The 17,117-nt window shown below is 48.6% G+C and overlaps 1 protein-coding gene across 1 annotated transcript in view; it reads left to right on the forward strand.

Moving 5' to 3' along the window:
* ITGA9 (integrin subunit alpha 9) overlaps window positions 1–17,117 on the forward strand; it is a 227,994-nt gene that overhangs the window by 164,396 nt on the left and 46,481 nt on the right. Inside the window, exons 19-20 of the mRNA XM_081160497.1 lie at window positions 12,886–12,972; window positions 16,796–16,875. Of these exons, the coding sequence (XP_081016623.1) occupies window positions 12,886–12,972; window positions 16,796–16,875 (167 nt within the window). The remainder of the gene's footprint in view (window positions 1–12,885; window positions 12,973–16,795; window positions 16,876–17,117) is intronic.

Raw genomic sequence — 17,117 nt, forward strand, 5'->3', positions numbered from 1 at the left:
ACCCCAAAATGTAGTCGCCTGAGACACCCCCCGCTGAGTATTGCTCCTGACTCTAGGAGGAATTCTTCAGCCGTGGGCCTGGCTCGGCTGCCCTTGGTTGACCTCGCGCAGGTGGCTGTGGTTAGCTGGCAGGCCAGCGGGGGCCCAGCTTCTGCCTGGGGCAGAGGTGGCAGCAGAGTTGTGTGCTTCTCAGCCTCCAGCAGGCCAGCCCCGGCCCGCGTGGCTTCGGCAGGGTTCCAGGAGAATGAATAGAAGTTCCAAGGCCTCTTGAGACGAGGGTTGGAACAAGCAGAGCATCGCTTCCGCTGCATTCTGTTGAGCAAGTCACAGGTCCTGCCCAGTTTTAGGTGGGAAAATAAAGTCTGCCTCGTGATGGGAGGCACTGCAAAGTCAAGCTGCAAAGAGGTGCGGGTACAGGGAGGGATGGAGAATGTACTGGGGACAGCGTCGTCTTCCCTCTAAGTCCTGAGTTTGAGGATCCTGCAGGGAGGGAGTGGAGGGCACCACACGGGCTCCTCCAGCAGGTTGCTTGAGTGTCCTCACAGCATGGCGGCTGACTTTCCCCGGAGTGCACCAGCCGAGAGAGCCTCCCCTGTGTATGGCCTTTTCTCAGAAGTCACACAGCATCACTTCTGCCACACTTTATTCCTTAGAAGGGAGTCACTAAGTCTGGCCCACAGTCAAGAGGGGACCCACCTTTTGAAGGGAGGGGTATTAAATAATTTATGGCCATACATGAAAGGCAGTGTAGCTGCTCAGGATGGATGTTACAGACTAATAAGTTAGGTACCGTGTGTAAAGTGCCTGCAACAGGAGTTGGCGCTCATTAAAATCCAAAAGAATCCCTTGGCCCTCCAAGGTCCAGCAGCGGCATTCCCAAGTGCTCAGTAGCCTGAGCACCCCTGCCAGACATGCGGTGATTCAAGTCACCTTTACAGTTGAGGACCTGAGGAAATTAGGTCAGCTCTGAGACTTCTTCAGATGTAAGGCATTCCTTTATGGGGCCCAGGGGGCCAAAATTCTTTCTCAATTGGCGTTGGACTTTCACACATATCCCCCTAAAACCTCTTGATAAGAAACTCCTGACCCCCCCTTTGGTGCTTGGAGCTCGTGGCTGCATCTCCTTCCCACTCGGGAACTGGGCCCCAGAACTGTAGCCCAGAGGCCTGTCCCCTGGGCTGTTCTCTGGCCCACCCTCTGCTAGGTTCTTTCAAGGACTTTTATTTAGTTTGCTTCTCAGGACACTGGGAGATAGGTATTTGTATCTCTCTTGATTTGTATCGTATTGAATTGTTTTTTGTGGCAAGCAATCGAAAACACAACCCAAATTGGCTAGGGTGAAAAGAGAATTTCTTGTTTTTGCAAACTAAATAAACCTGGGGTTGGCTTCAGCCACAAGTTGTCATTGGGCCTCAGAAACGTGTCATAGTCTCTCTCTCTCCATCTGTCCGCTTCTCTCTCTTGTTGTGCCTTCATTCTCAGACAGGCTGTCCCCTCAGGGTGGCAAAGTAGCTGCCACTAATCTCATTTCACAGATGTCCCAGCAAAAGTTCCATTGAGTCTCCTTGGTCTAATTGGCTTAAGCCTGGGTCACATGCCCCACCTCTTAGGGGAGTGGGAGTCTGGTGGAGTGCCACCCATGGGCTGAGAGTGGGGAGGGGAGGGCTCCCCAGAGGGAACCTGTAGTGGTGGGTCATCAGAAAGCTGGACGGATGTGGGTGGCGAGAAACAAAGGTTTTCTGTGGCATTGTCATCCGCACTTACCGAGACAGGGATTGGGCTCAGAGTAGGCAAGCAACATGGCCAGTCTCCCTGCTAACGGGAGTGAGGAATCCTAATCTCCAACCTCCCTGCTCTGCTCATGGTGATGAAGGAACAGGTTCCCTCCTCTCAGCCCTGGCTTCTGAGTGCTCTGTGGCTGTGTTAAGTGTCCAGTGAAAACTCCAGGACATACCCAGTGGCTCTGGAAGGGACTGCAGACAGTGGCATGGGATGAAGACCCACCGGCCAGAGGAGACAGCATGTCTAGTTAGGAAAACCCCTTCCCAGAAACCCCTGAAAGAGCTCGCCCCCCGGACAACACAGACAAGTGGGAGGCTTGGTTGCATCCTAGTTCCTGTGACTTTTCCTTTCCCCTAGTAGTGCTGCCTCATTGTAAGACTTAAACCCACAGTTCTTTTCCTGCGTGTCATTTATCAGCATTAAAAATTTCATCTGCTGAAGAGATGCAGAACTGGTGCTCTTGACAGATGGAGGCCTCTCTCCTCCACACCCCCTCTTCTAGAAGGTTCCAACAGAAGGGACAGTCTTTGGTCTCCAAATACAGAGGAGAGCAGTGGACAGAGCCACAGAAGGCGGCGGGAGGAGGGCCTCCAATGAAGAAGACAAGAAACAAACTCTCTCCCCAAATAAACAGAAACTGAGCTGTGAAATGGAGATGGTTGGCACTGGGAGGGGATCTGGGGGTGCTGCCATGCCCCCTTGTGAGGTCGATGGAACAGGGCAGGAAATCTGAACCTCGTGCCAAAGAAAACTCTGTGCTCTTTAGAAAAGCCTGTTGAGCTTTCTTCACAAAGGAGCAGCTGCTTGGGACTCTCGATGGGCACACTGGCTGCCAGCAAGGGGCCTCCCGGCCGTTTCTGAAAGCCCGGGGCCACTCTGCCTGCAGTCACACCTCTGTTTCTGTCTGCCTGGGCTAAAAGCAATCCGTGGATCCTTCAGGCAGATGAGACCCCGTTTGCATTTCCTATTTCTGGTTGGAAACCCCACCCAGAGGCTTTAAATGCTGCATGTGAAACATTACGTTCCCTGCAGAAACCCCGCCTGGGGACACAGGCCTCCCTCTGCAGCCTGCCCTGGTGTGTCTGAGGCAGGATGTCCACCATCAGGTACTTGGTAAGTGACAGAACTAACATTTGAACCCAAGTCAGTTTGAAAAAATCACTGTGCAATCACAAGTCGAGACGTTCCCAGGGTCTCACTTTCTTCCCCTGCGAAGCTCTGTAAAGAGGACAGTGGCTTTAACCTTCACTCAGAGCCCCCGCCGGGAGCCTGGTGTGGACAGTGTGGGCGGTGTCCTTCCCAAAGTGGACCAGGAGGAAACGCTTAGCAATGATAATTAAATGAGCCCATGTTTGAGAGGCACTTAAGTGGATTAAAATCAATATGTAGGTCTGGTAAGTCTGCACAGCCATCCTCGCCGCATCTGTAATGTTGGGTGGGTGGAGTTCTTTGTTTTAAAAGATCCTGGTTTGCTTGGCATGGGCAGTCTTGAGTTTCCTAGAATGAAATCCTGAGACGAGACATTATGTAAAAAGGGCACTAGGAAGTGTTCCCAGGAGAAACCACCAGGGGCATGGGGAAGGAGGCAAAGGTAGGGGGTGATGTTTGGCACAACCCAATGTATGGGTCCCACCTCAGAGTGTCCTAGTCAGGGACAAGGGAGCTCGGTTGATGGTTCCCCCAAGGGTGTGTGAGTTCCCAAGCTCTTCCACCTTTCACGTTCACCGGCAGAGAGGGTTCCAGCAGCCCAGGGGCCCTCTTCCAGCAGAAGACACACAGGTGCTGGTGCTGGGGAGTCAGTGCGCACAGCTGTGGGTGGAGGAGAGACCCAGGGGACATGGTGGAGCCACCAGCATTGTGTGCCCATCCTTCCTGCGCCCTGCTGTGCAGGAAATGGCATGTGGTCAGTCTAGCTATCTAAAGGAAAACTAAAAACCAATGGGGTGGGGGGCACAAAAGGGGAAGGGTATTAGAAAGTAGGAACTTCCGGTTATAAATAAATTGTGGGGATGTAATGTATAGCACAGAGGATGGTCAATAACATCATAAAAATAAAAAATAAAAAACCGTGGAAAGCAAGACAAATGAAAACATTTTCAACGGGAGAACAAAGAATGAACAGAACTGTCCTGTGAGGGAGAGACACCTAGAAAATGACAGATGGAGACACAGAAAATGCTGACCAATTGATTACTTCTGCAGGTCGGGGCATGGGAAGTAATAAATCAGTCAGTCCATTCATCTCTGCCCCGCAGCCAAGCCAGCAGCTGACACAGTCATAAATCCGGTGGATTCCAGCGAGTTCAGAACAGACATACTGGGGCTCAGGCAATCCTAGGGACCTGCAGCTTTTTGTAAAGAACCATGAACAAATCATAAATTTTTCACAAACAACGCTAGCAAGATTTAACTTAAAACCTAACTGTTCAAACAACCGAAAGCAAACCATACTCTTGGTGCATGTAAGTCATTTTAAACAACTGGCAATTCACCGAAAATGTTGGAAGAAATATGGAGAAAACCCAGTATAATCCTAGAACGCCAAGCCCATCTCCCTGTCCTGTTCTTCAAAATACAAAAAGGACATGTAGCTATCCCAGTGGGTCCTTCTGGACTGAGTGCTGTAAGATTGACCTGCAGTAGTCCTAGTTGTATACTGATCCCCCGGGTTCTTGGCGTCGGCCCTCTCTTGCTGTGTGCACAATCTGAACGTCCTCAGAACCAGCCTGTCCTCATGGTCGGGCTCCTAAAGCTTGAGCCCTCACTGGTACATGTTTCTCTGTTAGATTGGCTGCAGGCAATTACTCTATGTCTGGTATATAACAGAAGAGCTTGCTCAGGACAGGGAGATGCCTGGGTACTTCCATGCCTGGCAATGAGATTAGCCCAATAATACCTGTTGGATAAAATAATAACAGAGCACAAGTCCTCCACTCGCCACAGGGACCTGTTCTCCGCCGTTTAGTCTGCTTAATACTGTTCTGAATGAGAGGACCCTCAGCTAGGTCTTGCCGTGTCATGAGTGGTGTTTTTTTGTCGTCATTTGTAATAATTTTTTATCTAGGTGTTTGAGTGATGAGCTAAACTTTCCCACCTAAGTCAACACCGGTGTGACACTCTGGCACGTCACTCACTCTGTCCAGTCTTAGATTGCATCATTTAAAGAATTTGTAGATTTTTATTTTATTTTTTTTTGCCAATTAAAAGGAAAGGTGACGCAATAGTAATGCTAATGAGTTGTGAAATAGGACTCACAGGGGGGAGGTGGGTGGGAAGCCAGGCTTCTCTCTTGTAAAGGGAGATCGGTTCCAACCCTCCGAGCTGCCCCCCCACGCACCCTTCACACAGGAGTGCAGGAGTCTTTCCTCAGACAGCATGGTCCCCTTCCCTGGTCCCAGGCTGGGAACACCCCGTCGGAGACAGCAGGGACCCTGTTATAAAGGCATGTGGCCCCATAAGGACATCGAGGCTGCTCAGTAAATAATTATTAACCGAGGGAATGAACAAAGGAATGTAAGACGTAACAGGAAACATACGAGTCTCATACATAAGTATTCCATGGAAGCTGTTTCCCATTTGACGCAAAATAAGAAACACTTGCTGGGTGAATGGGTGAGCTTCCTCCACGGCAGCAGAGGGGTGCCCGGGCTGGAGCTCGCCGCTCTGTGTCCCGCACCGGGGGCATGGTGGGCAGGCACAGTCTGCAGGCCTCAGTCGGAGGACTCAAAGGCAGGGGGGGCCATCATGACACGTATTCTGTCCTCACCAAGGTTAGAACCCCAGGAAGGCACTTCTTGTCCGCTCTAGGTCTCAATCTCTTAATCTCCAAATGGCAGTGACTGTCCCAGCCCTTGGGGCCAGTGCTTCAAACACCTGCCTCAGGTGATTCAACATCCAGATTTCCTGACCAGGCTTCGGGTCCTGACCCAGAACCCTGCCCCAGAGGTGGAGCATGCGCTGGGCTTCTTTAATCAGGATTGTAATGCACCCTAACGTTCAAGGGTTCCTAACTGGGGAACCACCCAGGGAGCTTTCAGCAAATGCTTGCCCGCACTGTGTGCTTTGATTCGGTGGGTCCACAGTGGGGCTTCCATCTGGGTCTTTTTAACAAAACTTCCCCGAGAGCCACACCATTGCACAAATCAGAGAGAAGTGCCCCCTCTTGTGGCCCAGAGCCCTTTGCCAGGTGCAGGGCTTGGCGAGAGCTGCCTGGGCTGGGTTGGTCTGCGTGGGTTTGGAGGTGGGATGGAACTTTTCACTCTGAGTACATTTCTCGTGTTGAGATTCCTGGCCAAGACTTTCATAAGCGCCCCTCAAACACTTGACTCCCACACAACCTTTTCATCCCAACACCACTCCTAAATTGCCTTTATGCCATGATGTTAAATTCTTTCCAATCATTTCAGGAGAGGTCTCCACCTTATTTTATTCAGTCAAGCCTGTAGGGCAAAGGAAAAGCATGATAGAAACCCAAAATAATTAGACTCATGAGATGGAATTCAACTTTGAATTCTTAGTGTGTTGATCAAGAATTTAAAGGCTCTGGAAAATATATGTATATTTATCCTAGAATAGAAATAATTTTTTAAAAATTTAAAAATAAATTAGTTGCCTCCTTTTAACCAGGAGGAAAAACTTCCCGGGTGAAAATCAAATACTCCAGCCTTAGAAGGAAGGCACGGCTTGCTGGTCTCTTCATGTTGGGCTCTTCAGTTAGGGCTGGTCAATTTATTTTTATTTACTTGTTTGTTTAGATCCTCAAGTTCACATTCCTGTGGTCCCGAAGGGGGCAAACATCAGCATTTGGGAAGGTGTTTTTATGTCTTCACTTTGGGAAAATATAAAGATTAGCTTTAAGCCGGGTTGGGGAAGTGCGCCAAGGTGGGGGCATGTTATAGGAGTACGTTTTTTCAAGTCATTTCTGATTTGTACTGGTTTCTAAAATGTAAGATTATTTTCATTTATTTTAAAGCTTTCAGAGCACTTTCTTTCTAAGGGTCAAGAGGGCTGTCTGGGAAGAGACTCCCCTGTCACCACTTCGATCAGACGATTGCTCCCCAGTTGCCACCTCCGATCTCCCACGCCTGTGATTGGTCCGGGTTGCTTGAAGGGCGCTCTCTCATTTCTATCGCTCGGCTTTGGAGGGGAATTTTGCTTTAACAGCCATGTGGTTTATCTCTCTCCAACACTCGTTTTCACTATGCCGCCTCCTTGCTTCGCTTTTTCAAGCTTGGAAAGAATAAACCCAGAATAGTCTGGGCCTTGGCTGCCAAATGGGGGTATTGACGAACTTTAAAAAAAGAACCCACTCTGTAGCACTTTCTTTGCCCTGTTCCTCCAAATCCCCCACGTGTGTGAGTCATCACCTCTGCTCCCCAGAACTGTTCAGTTGCCAGCTCTTAACCAGCACAAGGTCTATGACCACTGCCCTAGCCTTGCCAGGCCACCAGCCATCCTTGGCATCTGTGCTAGAGTCCCTGCGTGCTCCGGATTCATGGGGTCTATGCTCCCCACCCTGGTCAGTCTCAGTTTCCGTGGATCCTTTGGGGGAGGGGGAAAGAGGACCTTATTTTTCCTTGTTTGGTGGTCCCCACCCCAAACCCCGTCTGATCCATTCTTCTATTACCAGCTAGGAAACCCTGGGCAAGTGATATAACTTCTTTGTGTCCTACTTTCCTCCCTGTAAAATGGGCATAAAAAGAGAAGCTACCCACAGAAGAGCTGCCTGGCACATCGTCAGCATGAGAAATGGAGGCTTGCAGAAAGGATGGTTAATGTGCCTGATGGCGTATGGCTGTTACGTATCTGAGCCAATAATCGAAAGTGTTCGGGTTTGATTCCTGGCCAGGGCACATACCTGGATTGCAGGTTTGAGCCCCGGTGGGGATGCACGCTGGAGGCAACCAATGGATGTTTCTCTCTGACATTGGTGTTTCTCTCTTTCTTTCTCTCTAAAATCAATAAACATATCCAAGGTTGAGGGTATGAAAAAAAGTTGTGGCACTAATGCCAAAGCATGTGCACTTTCTATGCTGCATGCTTATGTGCTTTCCTTCGTGGGTAGGAATTTCATGGGCCTTGTCCCGAAGGATTCCCCTCTGGGAACAGGACTGTTTTTTCTGGTGAGGCTCAGGCTGACTCACCGTTGAGTCAGGCCAATAAAGTTTTCCCTTGGAATAAACGCTCTTTCTGTTAACTCATTGGGCCAGGTTATTGGGAACCCCTGCTCACCTCGGACTCCTCTGTCGATTATGGAATTTGGCATAAAATGCTTCCAAAATTCAGCTGAATTCTCTATTAACTGACTTAACACGGAGGCATCTCTTACCGGCCCACAGGGATCACCTGGCAGGCTTGGCAGACAGACATGGAGACATCGGGGTCCTCTTCGGTTTGACAAAGACGTGTGGGAAGTGGGAAAATGGGAAATCAAATTTCGAGCTGGCCCTGGCTCTGAGCATAAGCCCAGGACCAGGCTTGGCTGCTCCCCAGAGAGCACTGTGTTGGTGGTCAGATAAAGCCCACTCCCCACTGAAACCAAACGCTGTGTGATTGGGAGGAAGGAGCCTGAAGGCCACAGAGGCTCCCCAACCTCATTATCTGAGTCTTCTTGCCAACCACCGCACGTTACAATCAGGGCTGGAGCTTGGCTCCACCAGCCACACTCCTGGGGCCAGGACAGCCGAGGTATGTCTGGAAAAGGGACGGACTTTGCCAAGGCAAGCATCTCCCATGCCAGGCAGACCAGCAAATGAACTGCTCCTTGCAGTCCCTCCATCGGAATCCGCGATGAGCCAAAGCCCGTTCGTGGAGTAAGTGCAAACTCAGGGTCTGCTAAGCACCCGGCTAGGTGACAGGCATGGCACATCTAGAGGTGAATGTGCACAAACCACGCTTTTCATTACTGTGCTCTCAAAAATGTTAATTGATGTTTTCTTGATCCTGGGAGTAATGTATGTTGGTTACAAACTGGAAAAAAAAAATTTAATTGAATCACTTAAAACCTCCAGGGAGACACCCTGATAGCGTTTTAGAGTATTGGAAGTTGTTGCTAGCCAAAGAAAAGCGGGACTGGGAAAAAAGCCGGTTATGTGAATCTTCTTAAAATAGGGTCCAAAATTTCATAGTAAAAACTTTTTTTTTAAAGTTTTGATTGGAACTTTACTTGAAAAATGAAACTAAAAATTATGAGGATAAGTTTATATTATCTTCCATTTAACAGCTTTTGTAACGTTGTGATTATAACAGTCAAGGATATCTTAGACCCAAGGCAAGAGCTCGCTTGCTTTATTAGTGTCTTTAAAATAGCAGGCCATCAATTTCTGAAACAAAAGAAGGGATTGCGTGCTGGATGGGCCCCTTTTGGAGGCAAATATCCCTACTGTGTCATAAAGTAACATTTTTTGCTTTATATTTTGCCTTTTTTTTAAGCACAATCACAGAGAGGTCGTCTTTACAACGGTATATTTTGCCCAGGGGCTCTCTTGATACTTTTTTAATTTGAATCCTTTACGGCTTAACGTGTTATCATCCAGGGAAAACTGTGATTTCGCCAGCAGTTAACTGATTGAACGCTGCCAGATCCAGGTTTATCGCTGCTTTCGGTGGTGTAAGCAGCTTTCCAACATGACTTTCATTGATTTTGTGGAAGCCTAGATCTTTCGCAGCAAGGTTTGAGTTATATTCTATGGTAGATTTGCACTGTATGTGAGTTGGATGATCAGATGTCTACACTGTCTGGCAGCCAGGGACAAAGGATAGACAGTTGGTTCACTGGTCCGCGTTCCCAGAGGGCTGAGAGCTGATAATCCTGAGTTTTGCAACAGTGCTAAAGTCAAGTTCTCCAGGCTAAAGTCAGGGTCCTGGGACTAAAGCAATGACTGGGACGTGCGAGGAACCAGAGTCAAGGGGAAGCCTGGTCCCTGGGATCAGCCCCATATACCTCCTGGTGGGCACCGATTGCCTGGCAGAGGTAAGAAAGCAGGGGAACGGCTGAGTTTAACCACATCTCCCAGAATTCTTTTTTTTTTTTTTTTAATCTTCACCCAAGGATATGTGTGTATTGATTTCAGAGAGAGAAGAAGGGAGGGAGAGAGAGAGAGAGAAACCTTGATCAGTTGCCTCCTACACACGCCCTGACTGGGGACCAAACTGGCAACTTAGGTATGTGCCCTCACCCGGAATGAAGCCCACAACCTTTTGGCGAGTGGAACGATGCTCCAACCAACTGAGCCACCAGCCAGGGCCCAGAATTCCTTTCTTAAAGCTTCTCTGGGTCTTTCTGTGCCTGCAGCATGCCTGCCTGGCTCCCAAGGGAGTGCCTGGCTCCATCCTGACCCTGGTTTTTAAGGTTATGCCTGGGCATGATCTGAAATCAGAACAAAGGGTGCAGAGGCTTCTTTGAGGGCAAGTGCTCCCCTGATGGGGGGCTATGCAGGTTTTATAAACTGCAGTTAAAGTCTCCTCTTGGCTGGTATGGATTTAAATGAGACCTTAGCCTGTGAGTGTCCCCCTCTGTTGCCTCTCCGCCCGGCACTTTCCAGTGGCTCTCATCCCCAGAGCCTCGTCTCTAATGAGTATTCTCTGAAGTCAGATGCATGAGGAGCAGAATCTGAGATGGGGACTCCTGCGCAGGTGACCTGTCGGGTAATGCTCTTGGGAGAAGAGGAACGAAGGGAGCGGGGAGGGGCGGAGGAAGGAGCCAAGCGGGACTGTGCACTCAGCCGGAGTCTGCCCGGCCAGTGCCCGTGAGGACTCTGGATCCTGAGTTCACAACACAGCTGGTCTCACCTTGAGGCAAAGGGACAGCCTTTTGCACCATGTCAGTCGTCGGCTGCAGAGTGCTCGTGGGGGAGGGCTTTGTAATCTCCCAGACAAAGCTGCGGTGGGAGAGCAGGGCTCAGAATGAAAAAACTTCTTGGTCAGGGGAGCTTCGGTAGCCACAGGAGGCTGTGCTGGTGCCGACAGGTGGCAGGGGTGTGATCCATGACAAGCGAACAGTAGCATCATCCAGGAGCCAGACACTCCCTCGCTGAGCACGCTCGTTCCTAGAGATGTCTGTTTTTCACTCTTTTTGCTTATAGCCACCAAGATCCATCCAGAATTCTGTAATTTCTATTAGACTGAGTGGAAGAGAGACTTGGAATAATATAGTCAATGCTGGTTTAAATGTTATTTTCTCGTATTTGGGAATGAAGAAAAAGAAGGTCATTCAGCAGCTCTTGAATGATCCAAAGCAGTCTTAGGCAAAGCTGAGTAAACCGAGGTCCCATCAAGTTCCAGAGTAAATTTTTGAAGCCACGGTCATTCCTTCACACACACACGAAAACTGAAGATGTCTTCGAGGCAGTAAATCTTCCAGAACAGACAGGCCTTTGACTTAAATTGAAAACCTCTCTCCTGGCTTGAAAGGGATTTCCAGTGAGTTACTGAGCTTTACAAAGGGAGTTTGGAACTGGGTTGAGTAATCATGTAATTTATATATATGCTGGGACACTCTTGAGAGTAATTACACCCAGATGACAGACATGAACCAGGACTGTCCCAGGAAACCGAGAGCTAAGGTCACCCTGGGCTTGGGCTTGCTGCCTCTGAGGCCCACGAGCCAATTAGCTGGGATTTAGAGGAGCTTCTACTTGGGCCAGTTGTGGGCATTGCTTCTGGGGTGAGGAGTACGAGGAAGAAGATGGTGACAAAAGGCCACCCACAGTGAGTCATTAGGACCAGTCTTGGGGACATGCAGGTCTTGAGACATTTGAGAAGTTACTCTCTGGTTTTCCTTATTGAAATTGCCAACACATGTCCCCCAGGTTCCAAGAGCAGCCCTCACACTGTTTTGAGAAGTCTCCTCCAGCAGCCTGTAGGGTCGACCAAAGAAAGGAAAGCTCGTGGCAGTGGCTTCCGAACATTGTAGAGCAGAATCACCTACTTTATCACCACTCACTGAAAATGCTTTCCCAGGCCCCTCAGTCCCTGAATCTACTCAGTTGTCTACTCAGACAACTAGGTGTAGCCCAAGAATCTGTCATTCAAGATGCTCCCAAACCTATTCTAATGCGAGCGAGGGCTCCCGAGTCCGTGCAAGGAACAGCTGCTCCGAACTGAGGTGTGGGCCTGGGAAACCGGAGCAGGAAGCATGGGCAGTGTTTCAGAGCTGGACCCACATGAGTTGGTTCCTTTTGTCTCCCATCGTGTGGAACGTGGAAGGAGACAGGTTTTAGAGTCAGCCGAGACTGAACTTGGGGAAGTCACAGGGCCCCATTGAACTTCATTGTCCCGACTCCGGACACTCAGCAAGTGCTAGTTCCATCTTGTGCCTCCCCTTCTCCAAAATCTGCAAACATGCTGACCCCCCTTGGAAGTCCTGATTTGCTTCAGTGACCTGGAGAAGCCATGGGGGTTATGAAGAGCCTCCTGCCTTCCTTTGACCTTGGTTGTAAGCCATGTGTTCCAGTGGAAAGACAGCAGCTCCCTGTGCCCCTCTCCTGGCTCTCTCGGGGCACTGAATGTAGGGTCCATGGCCGGCTAATGAGAAACCTCTCCTTGCCCTTGACCCAACATTCTCCCCCCCCCCCGAGGCTTGCAGGGGAGCCACCAGTTCAGCCCTCCTCACTTCTTTGGGCTGTAGGAGGAATCCCTGTATTTTCGTTGGTGGGATTTTCTTAGAGTTTGACTTTCTCTTACACTAGCCAAGGCCTTGAGAGGCAGGATTAGGGCATGGGTTTAGGAGAAAGGGGCCAGAAAGATGACTTGGTTGCCTTTTAATCCAAACCTTAGGAGGTCTCCAGCTCACATGTGGCCCGGTTCAGTTTACCAGGAAAGCACAGGCGTTCACAGCTCACATGTTAGTTAAGAATGAAGAGTGGTTTTGTCGCCTGCACCTGTCTTCCCAGGGGACCCTTGGGAGGGGGGGCAGCAAGAGCAGTTCTGGGACCCGTCCTGTTCAGAGGTTCCTCATCCCACGCCAGCCAGCAGTGGCTATTGTCTAGGCACTAAAGATGGGCCGTGTCTGCTTGAAGCCTCGATCTGCCGCCCTGAGGCCACTTGCACACGTCTGTCTCCAGGCCACCAGCACATCCGTTGATGTTTTGGGTTCTGTTTCAGGAGGAAATGGGCATTTCCTGTGAACTGCTGGAATCGGACTTCCTCAAGTGCAGCGTGGGATTTCCTTTCATGAGGTCCAAGTCGAAGGTAAGGGCCGAGGTGGGGCACTTCCTCGGGAGCAGCCCGGACCTTCCCACCGGCCTCTGCCCCCGCCACCTGCGTCCCCCGAGGTTTCCTCCTGCAGCAGCTGGGGGGCCACGCTCCTGTCCTTGGCCGTCTCCTCCAAGTCTACGCCCGAGGGGCCACGGTCACGTGCTTTTTCTCCGTGACCCACATGACATGCCCCAGATGTGAGAGGCAGCATGGCCTGAGCGCTCCGGCAAGCAGCATCTGGCTGGCCGCCTTGAAATGCTTTATTTCTGGGCCGTTGCTCGCCGCTTCCTGTCCCTGAGACAACAGCAGAAGATGCGGGTGGTCCGGCCCAGTGACCTACAGTCCTGACTCCCCTGGGCACTCACCATTTTCTTAAGAGACTTCTTAAAATTCTTAAAGCATAAATAATTGGATTGCACTTCATTTTTTTTAAGTAAAAGAAATTACAGTCGCTTTGATACTTATAAGGAGCCGATTTGTTTTAAACAGGTTTATTCGCCTCTTTTTTTTAATCTTTACCTGAGGATATGTTTTATTGACTTGAGGGAGAGGGAAACATCGATATGAGAGAGAAACATCAACCGGCTGCTTCCTGCAGGCCCCCTGCCGGGGATCGAGCCCGAAACCCAGGCATGTGCTGGGACTGGGAATTGAACCGGCAGCCTTTCCGTGCACGGGATGGTGCCCAACCGGGACACACTGCCCAGGGTGAGGAGCCAGTTTTTTAAAGCTCAAACAATAATAGGGCACATCATGTTCAGACATTCATGGGGCATTCTTGCATGTGCCATCATTATAAGAAGATGCAGACATACATAGAAGATATGACTTTTGGAGGCAAAACTAGAATCTAAAAGACCAGGTCTGCCTTATGAAATGGAAGATATTTTCCCTGCTATGATTTGAAGGAAAGGTCACATTCCTTGGTCTACCTATGTTTCCCCCTAGAATACATGAAAGCTTAATCTTTTTCTCCTGCCTGTCCTAGAACTGGATCATTTTAATCCTTAAGACTTTTTGGTCCCAGTCGTGGTAGCTGTTTTGTAAACCAGTTTTGAGAATGTTCTAGTGAGAAAGATTTGCTCATTTCTTAAAAATCATTTGCAGTAGATGAGTGAATGAAAAAGCTGTGGCACATTTACACTATGGAATACTAAGCAACTGTAAAAAAGAAGGATCTTTTATCCTTTGGCACAGCATGGAGGGAACTAGAAAGAATATGTATGTTAAGTGAAATAAGCCAGTCAGAGAAAGACAAGTACCACATGATCTCACTTATATGTGGAATCTAATAAACAAAATTAACTGATGTCCAGAGACATAGAGGCATGGAACAGACTGAGGGATCTCAGAGGGAAGGCGGGGAGGGGGCGGGGAGAGATTAATCAAAGAACTTCTATGTTTATAAGCATAACCCATGGACACAGACACTGTTCTGGGGAAGGCCTGGGGGAGGGATGCGGGCTGAAGGGGATCAATGGGGGTAAAAAGGGGACATCTGTAATATAATAAAAAAAATCACTTGAACCTGTCAGCCTCATTGACTGTACCTGCTCCAAACTACTGTGGCCCTTACATTTGTGATTCCTGAGCATTTTTCTGGCTCTGTTTCTCTCATCTGCCCACATTCATCCCAGGAGAAGGCTGAGCAACAGAAAATAGACTTAATTGAAAATTTTTCACAGTTGCCATTTTGTTATGAAATTCAGTCTTCATCCCAAATCAGACCTCAGGTGTACCTTACTAGTTTTAGTTAAAGATTATTTTAAAAGGAGAATTTATATCACCGTCACAAATAGACCCAGGATCACTTGCCGTAAAGAGAAGGTCATCATAAGAATGAGTGCTGTGAAAACCAGGTGATGTTGAAATCTGGGGCATTAAAGTTTGTCAGAATCATTAACTTTCAAAATAGTCATAAAGCCAACAGACATATGAATGCTGGAATATTGAATTTTTTTCCTACCTGGTAATGCTGGGACCTTCCTCCCACATACAGAGGTTAAGAGCTGTAGCAAGAGGTCTTAGCTAAACGTGGAGATAGCGGGCCTGGGGACAAATCCCCTGGAGAGAGCTCAGAAGTGACGCGGCAGGGACGGGCTCCCTCTGTCCACAGCCTGGCTTGCCCCCGCTTTCCTCAGGCCCCGTGGGTCATTAGGCTCCAGACCACCTGCTGAGCCTCATGACTACACTACCCTGGTGAGCTCTAGGCTTCTGACCTTCTGCTCCCCAGGCCTCCGTCTCCCGTTTTGGCTTCTTGCCCACATCTTTTGCGTCTCCCCTCACCTTGATCTCTAGTGTGTTTAATTCAGATCTTCTGCCAGTTCTGACTCTTTGCTGGGACAAGACCCTTGACTTTCCCTTCCTTTGTGTCTTCCAGCTTTGCTTCCTAGCCTGTCTCCATGCCCCACCCTCACTGTAAGCTGACAAGTCCCACGGCAACAGAAATTTTTGTCTAGAAAGGGACATCCAATGGCCACTGTAGATGATGCTTCAGTGTCATCATGGTCTTTTGTTCATTCCTTTCAGGCAGCACTCAGTTCAGTAGATTCCAGTCTTGCCAAGTTAGACCATGGCCTAGAATTAGTCATAAAGGAACCCCAATATTTAGATATTAAATAAGTCATAGACTCTAAGAGCTTGATGGAATTTAAGAATCATTTTGTCCACCCTCTTCTTTTTATTGAAATGCAAAGACATTAAGTGTCTTGGGGAAGATCACATAGCCAAGTTTGTGGTAGAGCCCAGTCTGTAAGCCCTACCCAAGGGTTCCCCCCACGTTCCTACACATGCCTGATAAATATGTATCTATATTTACATGTATACACATATACATATGTATATGGTTGAAAAACATTTGCTTAGAGCAGTGTTCCCCAAATCACAGCATGTTTACCACTGGGGGTACCTGATTTTAGGTAGTTTCTGAGATGATTTTAGGTGATATGTGGACATGGCACTAACCAACATTGATTCTTACAGTGAGAAAGTTATTAACTTTTCAATACTCTTTCCATTCTAACCACATGCAGGATAAGGCCTACAACAGTGTAGCATATCTTTAGCGCCTCCCTGTCACTTGTTAATCTCCCTCTTACCGAAAGAGAGGAGACCTTAGACTCAGAGCTTTCAGCAAGCAGCAAGATTCAGTGTCGCTTTGTTTTCATTATACCTATTTTGATAACTACCTTCTTTTTATGGCAAGTGATCCTGGATTCCCATCGGTGATAGCGGTGTACATTTTCCTTTCAAAATAGTCCTTAAATAAAAAGAGTCGAGGCAATAAAAATATGAAGTAAATGTCACAGGCGATATGGTATGCAGATGCGGCCAAAAATTGGGAAGATTGTGTGTGAGCCAAATTTAGAAAGTCCTGGTTTAAGAACAAACATATTGCTTCCTAAAGAGAACCTCAGTTGTTGAAAAGGCTCGTGTGCCTCTTGGCGGGGGGACTTTACTGTTAAAGCTGTGTCTCTGGCTTGACAATCAAGAAGATATACATACAGCCCTGGCCAGTGTGGCTCAGTTGGTTGAGCGTCACCCAATGCACTGAAAGTTCACCGGTTCAATTCCCGGTCGGGGTGCGTGCCTGGGTTTGGGGTTCCATTCCCAGTCAGGGTGTGACTGGGAAGCCATCGACGTTTCTCTCTCACATTGTTGTCTCTCTCCCTCTCTTTCTAAAATCAATAAAAACATTTTTAAAAAATAAAGCTTATCATACAAATGAGTTTCCAGGGGTCATAAGCTGGGGAAGATTGTAGCTAACAGTTTAATTTGGAATGCCTGCTGATGCCAAATGTCACTTTCTTTCTTCTAGTATGAATTCAGTGTGATCTTTGATACAAGCCATCTGTCTGGGGAAGAGGAAGTTCTCAGCTTCATCATTACTGCTCAGAGGTAAGAAGGATTTACTTTTTCCCTCCCCCTGAAGATAAAGAATTGCTGGGACCCAAAAAGACATGGCCTGGTCATGCTGTGATGATGTCCAGGATGCTGAGGAGGAAGAAGCGGTTATTCAGTGATAAAGCCCCAAAGCACTGGTGGAATCAGATCTCTCAGGGATGGTGCTTGTCTAGTTCTGCTTACATGGCTACCCCATCTCTCTTTCCCTGTCCTTGGAGGACATCTAGGCCGGTCCT

This window comes from Miniopterus schreibersii (genome assembly GCF_964146895.1).
Source record: "Miniopterus schreibersii genome assembly, chromosome: 15".
NCBI classification, from domain to species: domain Eukaryota; kingdom Metazoa; phylum Chordata; class Mammalia; order Chiroptera; family Miniopteridae; genus Miniopterus; species Miniopterus schreibersii.